The sequence below is a fragment of the Epinephelus moara genome, chromosome 5 (assembly GCF_006386435.1).
Source record: "Epinephelus moara isolate mb chromosome 5, YSFRI_EMoa_1.0, whole genome shotgun sequence".
NCBI lineage: Eukaryota > Metazoa > Chordata > Actinopteri > Perciformes > Serranidae > Epinephelus > Epinephelus moara.
In genome coordinates, this window is record NC_065510.1 from 8995906 (window position 1) to 9003819 (window position 7914).

At 42.3% G+C, this 7914-nt stretch overlaps 1 protein-coding gene across 1 annotated transcript in view; it reads left to right on the forward strand.

Moving 5' to 3' along the window:
• The window catches only part of nomo (nodal modulator), a 31941-nt gene extending 24567 nt beyond the window's left edge, over positions 1-7374 (forward strand). The window contains exons 38-47 of the mRNA XM_050044017.1: positions 1141-1267; positions 1992-2105; positions 2304-2431; positions 2527-2668; positions 2765-2848; positions 3936-4046; positions 4185-4286; positions 5869-5988; positions 6193-6285; positions 6583-7374. Coding sequence (XP_049899974.1) covers positions 1141-1267; positions 1992-2105; positions 2304-2431; positions 2527-2668; positions 2765-2848; positions 3936-4046; positions 4185-4286; positions 5869-5988; positions 6193-6285; positions 6583-6714 — 1153 coding nt within the window. The 3' untranslated portion in view covers positions 6715-7374. The remainder of the gene's footprint in view (positions 1-1140; positions 1268-1991; positions 2106-2303; positions 2432-2526; positions 2669-2764; positions 2849-3935; positions 4047-4184; positions 4287-5868; positions 5989-6192; positions 6286-6582) is intronic.
• The last annotated feature ends 540 nt before the right edge of the window (positions 7375-7914 follow it).

Sequence of the window (7914 nt, forward strand, 5' to 3'; positions counted from 1 at the left end):
AGAAAAACAGTATTTACAGTTCGCTGAACACAGGAGCTGCTGGTCTATCGCTGCCTCCATTAGTTAGTCACTGTTATTTTAGTGACTTAGGTGAATCCAAACTACACCTTTTAAATGCCAAAGTCACACAATTACACAAACTAACCGATGAAGCAGAGGTAGACCAGCAGCTCCTGTGTTCAGCTGTTCTTAAATCACTGTTTTTCTCAATGGAGTCTGGCTTTTATGAGGGTGAGATAAGGGCTTCAGTAACCTGTTTGACGTCGCTGTCTGACGATGAGGTAAAGCAGTGGGAACATTCTAAATATAGCTCACACTTAAACCGATAAAATACGTTTTGCTGCCATGTCATTACTCGAGCCGGCTTCTCCAAACTGGGGGCGTACTGACTGATCTCTACTCCATGTAATATACCGACTATGGATAAGTACCTCACACAGCCCTACTGCAAAAGATCCGAACTATCCCTTTAATTCTGCCAGTTTGCCAAAATGTAAACAAATATAGGCTTATGTATAGAAATACATGCCCGCAGCATAACTCATTGAATCTATAGCAACATTACACTTCCTGTTTCACTTTAGTTTCTAAATGTCAAAGCATAATTATCTACGTAATACAAGTACAATTAATATTAGGAGTGACAAAATCCAGTGTTATATTTTTTCATGGAGCACTATAAATATTTTTATTATGCGTTGTTAATGCCTACAGAACAGACTTCTGTAAATTTGGATGTCAAAATGGATCTGCAGGTTAATTTTCCTTCACTCTCTGCCCTCTGGAAGATCCCCTGAAGGTGCTGGGTGTCTCGAGGGTTTTTCAGCAGTTGCCTTGAGCCCTGAACAAAAAATAGTTCTTCACAGGCAGGAACACAATAGAAATCATTTTGCATTGACTGTAATATCCCACTCTCAAAAGTGAAGATGTCAAATTTGCGAAATCATCTAATGAATGTTTAGTAACGCCCCTTTTCAGTAGTATTTTCTCTTGTTTCACTATTAGAGGTTGATACTAAAAAGGTTACTTTTGATTTAAGTTGGATGAAATTCTGAACTGTTATCTGTCATTATCATATCTAATATCTCATCCTGGAAACCTGCAGTCCTAACCCCCATTTTGCTCCTCTCTTTTGCTCAGTGTGGGCCCGCTCCACAGCGACCGGCAGTACGACATCAGCGCCAGTAAAGAAGGTTTCGTCCTGAGTCCCGTCGAGGGAACCCAGGGAGATTTCAAGGCGTTCGCTCTGGCTGGTGTGACCTTCAAGGTACAGTGTGACCAATCCTCACTTGCATACATATTACATCCCAGTAATCACCAGCCGCTTTTACATCTGCACTCATTTAGCCGACACTTTAATCCAGAGCATTGCACAATTATATCTCTTTGTTCACATTTACTACTTTGACTAATTGTGTGGTTTAAAGTGAAAATGAAATGACATGATGAAAAGCTGTTGTCAGTTCCTGCAGTATGTTTTATCAAAACACAATTAAAAGAAAAGATCACTGATGATTAGTCGAATCACTTCTCTGCTTTGCTGTGTGCTGCCAGTGTGTCGCCTTTGTACTGCCTATGTTAAAAGGGTCTGCGATTATCTGCAGCGACCATGAGATCCTGGCACAAAGGATGAGTGTTAGTTTCCCTTTCAGACTGTGTAATAAATTGCTTTGAAATCTTCTGAAGAGCATTTACAATGAGCTTTGTGTCATTATTTATCCTTTTTTCTGGAGTAAAACACTAGAGGGACTAAACTCATCTGTCAGTCTGAGTATACCCACAATTTCACAGTTTGGCTGTCACAGTTCGATTTCAGGACGTCTCTGTGCTAGTTTAGCTTCATTACAATGAGCATTTAGTCTACACAGTCATTTATTTTGACCTCTAAGTTCACTAATACTTAAATCTTCTATTATTTGAATGTGGACAAGTCTGCACACACTCATGATCTATAACCTGTACTCTCCCTCTTTGTTCCCTCTGTGCTGTAGATCAAATCGGAGGATGGTCTTCCCCTGTCAGGTGTCCTCCTGTCCCTGAGTGGAGGACAGTTTCGCTCCAACCTGTTGACTCAGGACACCGGCCTGCTCACCTTTAATAACCTGGTAAGGGTCCAGCAACCTTTATAGTTGTACCGAGGCTCTATGCAGAGTCTACACTGTAGGTACAGCGTCAGTTCAAGTCAGAAGTATATACTTTGCTTAAAGCTGAGTGTAGGGATGTTTTGACTCGTGTTGTGCTCTAGCTGATGTATATATTTTTCTGCTTCCCATTTAATGTAGTCGTTGCTTCTCTCTCCTCAGAGTCCTGGTCAGTATTACTTCAAGCCCATGATGAAGGAGTTCCGCTTTGAGCCGGCGTCTCAGATGATCACAGTGGAGGAGGGTCAGAACCTCAGTATCGATATAACTGGCATTAAGACTGCTTACAGGTATATAACATACCTTGATGCTGTTTGTTTTGAGAGTCTAGCTCCAAAAATGTCCACAACACAAGTATGATCTGGTCTTGTGCTGTCGTCCTCAGCTGCTACGGAGCAGTGCAGTCTCTGAGTGGAGACGCAGAGAGGGATGTGGCTGTGGAGGCAGTGGGACAGGGAGAGTGTAGCCTCTACAGCGAGGACACCGTCACTGATGAAGAGGGTCGCTTCAGACTCAGGGGTCTGCTGGTGAGTATGCAGACTGTGTATTAACTGTCTTAAATGCTATACGTTTACTGTATGTTTTAGCTTATATGACTAAATGAATATCATGTTTCCTTGCAGCCTGGTTGCAAATATCTAATTCAGCTGCGAGCTGAAGGCAACGACCACATAGAGAGGGCCTTACCACAACACAGAGCCATAGAGGTAAGACACAAACTTATTAAAGGCTTTCCTCTGTTCACAGAGTGGGTTTGTAATATGACTGTTTGTAAAACTCACAAATAGGATTTCACAACCCTAGAAAGTTACCACTGCGGCAACTGTTTAATCTTTCGTCACAACAATCAAAAGGTTAAACAGTGTTAATAGTTCATGCCACAAAAGAATTAACCAGGAGGTGATTGTCATCATCTGGGAAGGTGCAGCTTCCCGATTTTGTTTCTGGTTAAACAAAAAGGATCTTACTCTCTAACAAAAAAGGTCTGTCTCTGAGGAGATCCTGAGGCAAAAACAAGCACCTTGAGTGGATGTAAACTGACAGTGCTTAGTTGCCCTCAAGGGTTACATTGCAGCCTGTTACGCTGCTGCTGGCTGCTGTGGCCTCACTCAATACTGGACCAGCTTCAAAAATTGTTTTCATTCTTCACTTAGACACAAAAACATGGGAAAAATAGGGTACAGGTTAGAAAAGACCAAAGTTACCCTTTAACAGCTGAGGTGATGTTGACAGCTGGCTCCAGCTTCTGATGAATATCAAGGGGTATGATTGAAAGCTCCAGAACAGCTACTAAATGGACAGTGTTATGGGATTCTTTTCTTAGTAGCTGAAGTGAAGAATGAGCTGTAAACGTCTAAAATGCCATTCCTGATCCTCCAGTCCAAACAGTAACACATTTTCAATGTCATAGTGTGTTCCTCTGTACGTGGCATTGAAAACTAGATAGGGAGGGTATGGAAAACTTTCTAATTGAATTGTTGAAATAACTGTGGGAACCCTGTGATTATGACTTATCTGCAGCCTTATCACATGGGTCCTTTCTATACGCAGAACAAAAGCAGCGGTAATCCCATTGCAACTTTAAACCTCTCGGTTCATAATTTTAGCTTGTCTGAAAAGTGCAGCACCCCCTAATCTCTCAGGCAAGGCTGGAAATGCCTTAATTCCACTTAATTCTCTGTTATTATCACACCGTGTGACTTGTACAGAGCTTTATCCACAGTTCACATTTGGCGTGTCCTTTAAGAGGCCAAGGTTGTATCTGTACATTAAGCTCTGTATTTCCCCCCTCAGGTGGGCAGTAGTGACATTGAAGGGGTCAACATCATCGCCTTCAGGCAAATCAATCAGTTTGACCTCAGTGGAAACGTCCAGACGTCCCCTGAACATCTCACAACGCTATCGGTAGGACTGCTCGGCTGACATTATCCCTGCATTTTGCTCCTTTTTATTGAACTTAATTACATTTCTGCAGCTCCCCTGCCCCACCCACATGGCAGGAATGTGCACTTAACATTGTTATGGTTCTCTTTCTTTGTCCAGGTGAAGCTTTACAAGAGCGACAATCTGGACAACCCAATCAACAGCGTCTCTCTGGGACAGTCCCTCTTCTTCCACTTCCCTCCTCTGGACAGAGATGGAGAGGTATCTGCCCGTAATTGTGCTCTCTTAAATGAATACCTCACCCACAGTATGACCATTTGCATATCAATTACACACTGTGTGTTACCTTGCATTTGTAAAAACGACAGTTTATCACATCCCTCAATGGTGAACGGAGGATTCAAAAAAGGCGAATATTCTTAATGAATTAAGACAAAGATATAGTTTATTAAGCCACCAGTCCACACTCCATATGGCGTGGGCGGGGACTTGAACCGGTGACCCTCCGGTTCCCAACCCAAGTTCCTACAATCTAAGTCTCATTTATCCAGTCGTACACTCAGTACTTCCCAAACACATGGCATTCCCACGAAAACCTTACGATATGAAACCCTTCTGTATAAACAGTCTCAGGCACAGATGAGTAGCGTACCTGGGCAAGCATATGAGTTTGAACTCATATTCATCTCCATTTTTGTATTCTTTTTTTGTTCTTAAGATGGTTGACAAGCCCACACATACACAGCTATATTTGAGACTGTAGTATGTCCTATGCATTTTGGCCTTACATCCACAGACAAACTGCGTTTTAGGTCAGTGAAAGGATCTTTTGTAAAATTCCATCCAGGTTAAAGATTTTCTGCAGCTCCGTTTTCAGTGTTGACGTGTAAATGGGGAAAGTTTTGGGATTGTGATGTCGCAGTGTTGCCTTTATGAGGCATCACAAATGAGGTGACATTTCATTACGCACAGACACCTTACACACTAATTCCGATGCTGTTGTATTTGTAACTCCACTGGAATTACCCATCTGGCTGTCACTGCTCCCTCCCTGTCTTTCATTTGGCACCACAGCTGTATGAAAGGGCAGAGCTGTCCTCTCTCAGTCCTCCACATTCTGTGTGCCGTCCACATTCTCCTGCTCATCATCATCATCCACCTGACTATTACTATCTGATGTTGAATGTGAGCTATCTGAGTTAGGAAATTATTCTGTGCACCCCCTTCCACTGTCTGTGTCCTGCCGCCACATTTTCTTCACCGATTCTTGGTCAAATGTCTCTAAAGGAGACAGACACGAAAAACGCAGAAAATCAAACCTGTTCTGAAAATATTAAAGACAAAGGAAAGTTTCAGACTTAGTGTGCAAACGTGAGGTCGTATTTATTTTTAGACGTGTGACATTTCGGACAAAAAAAAGGCCTAACTCTTCAACTATATTGAGAAACGGAGACGCCAGAATGCGCTACGGAGATCATTTGATTGGCCAACATCACCATCTTCTTTCTGTGGCTTTAGGGTTACGGTTATATCGCTGCCTGTTGGTTTGCCATAATACTGACAGCACTTCAGTTGTGTTTTGCACTTTCATTTGGACTGAGAATTTTTTATAACAGTGTGTGTGGATGGGTTTTGTTTTTTTTGACAATAAAGAAGAAAAAAATTGTGTTTTCAAAAACAATAATGTGGACCAGGCCTAAAACCAAAAGTCATATTTTCAAGAGTACATTATTCAGTGATTAAAAGTCTCCTTTATGTCGACACGACTGTATATTTCACTGAATGTATAGACTCAGAAGCTGCTATTGTTGGATCTAAAGTCACCTTTCTCTTCCCTCTCTAGAGTTACGTGCTGATGCTGTACTCCACGCTGTCCCGCTCCCAGTATGACTTCACTCTGCCTCAGGTCTCCTTCACCTCCAGTGGCTACCACAAGCACGTCACACTCACCTTCAACCCCACTGTAAGATGCTTCTCTAACCCACAGAATATTTCAATGCTGGTGTTTCCTGTGATTTGTTTGTTTACTGAAGGGAACCACAGCTTTCCTGCTGAGGTGCATTGTGCAGGTTGCGGCAGGCTTTCTATCAAAACAGTATTGATCGGGCCGTTTCTTTTAAAATTGTCTCATCTCGGGGTGTGTGTTGATGCTTGTGTCTTCCCACAGCGTAAAGTGCCTGACCAGGATGTTGCCCAGGGCTCCTACATAGCTCTGCCCCTCACGCTGCTGCTCCTGTTAGCAGCGTACAACCATGAGAAGGTACATAACCACCTTCACCTGCTCCAGACAACATGTTCAAAGAGCTTTTCTTGCTCGACTGTTGAATTTCTGAATCTATTTACTTTGAATAAAACTCAGTGGAATTTGGCCTTGTCATGGCCAAGCCTAAAATTTGGAATGGCATCAAGAAGAGAGTCCTATTTTTTGTAGTTTTATAATCAATTCGTATTCATGTTAATCACATATTTTTTTCTTTGTATTTTCCGAATACTTCAAGTCAAAAATTTTTAGTCAGAAAAGCATTTGTTTAACACCCTTTGCGGACCTGTTCTGCAGGTAATCCCCCTCCTCTTACAAGTGGTGAACCGTATCCAGGGAGTGAGGAGCATGGCCCAGGTCAGCAGTGACAGCGCCGCTCTGGATGAAGCCAAACGTCAGGCCAAGAGACAGAAAGCCAGGCGCACATGAGGACCTGCAATCACGGCTCACCTCAGACCACATCTTCGCACACTAATTGGTACACCTGCACACATGGTTACAGCCTCAGAGAGCACTGCGGGTTAGCTCATAGGACGCAGGTTCACTAGATAAACCTCTTAACGTTTGGAGTGGCTCATCGTGGGTGCAAGTGAACTGTTTAGCTCGCTAGGATGTGATTTGGCCCCCGAGTGAAGCCCAACATGAACCACTCGATATGCATTACCACCACCTCATCAGCCACTCGGATTCACTGGACTGATCGCTGACATTTTACAGGTTGTTTTCTTCTGTTGCTTTTTTTTTTTAACTCCTTTTTTTCCAGAACACTCGTGTCTAAAAAAAAATGTTAATATTTGTGATAGAATATGAGCCATTTTTATACATTTGTAATTTATCTAGGTCAACTAAAATCTTTTGCTTGTGTTTTGGAAGCACTTGAATGCTTTTGATATCTGTCCTGACATAGTTTGGGATGATCAGGCAGCGTGGATGATCATGTGACTCAGATTCCAGCATTTGGGTCAATTCAGCGAATACACAAAGGAGATTGTCATCAAAGTGTGGCTGGAATTATATAAAATGTATTCATGACTACCTATATTAACTTAAAGGGACAGTTCACCACCAAATCAAAAATATACATTTTTCCTCTTCTACCTGTAGTGCTGTTTATACATCTAGATAGTTTTGGTGTGAGTTGCTGATTGTTGGAGATATCAGCCAACTAGATGGCACTCAGCTTGTGGTGCTCAAATCACCAAAAAGAATAGATTTTTTAAAAAAAACCTCAACAGCAACGTCTCTTCAGAATCATGACCTGGGTACTCAGGATAGTCTGCAGACCTTGTTGCGAGCAGTTTCATGTAGGAACTTTATTCTTTATACCAAAGTAACCGGATCACAGCACAGAAGGAAGAGTGCATCTACTCATGAACAAGAGGCTTGTGCTCGTGACAGCACAGGATGTAAACATTAATGGCGTCCTCCTCGGCTGAGCTGTGATGTTAGCTAGCTCAGTGTCGCTAGCAGTATGTGCAAACTTCCTTCTGCACCGTGATTTGGTTGGCAGGTGTAGTGCGGTAGAAAAATAGGAAGGAAGGAAAAATGTATATTTTTTTATTTGGGATCGAACTGTCCCTTTAAGGAAATTTAAAATGTAATGGTTCCATTGATTTCTATGGATCAAAT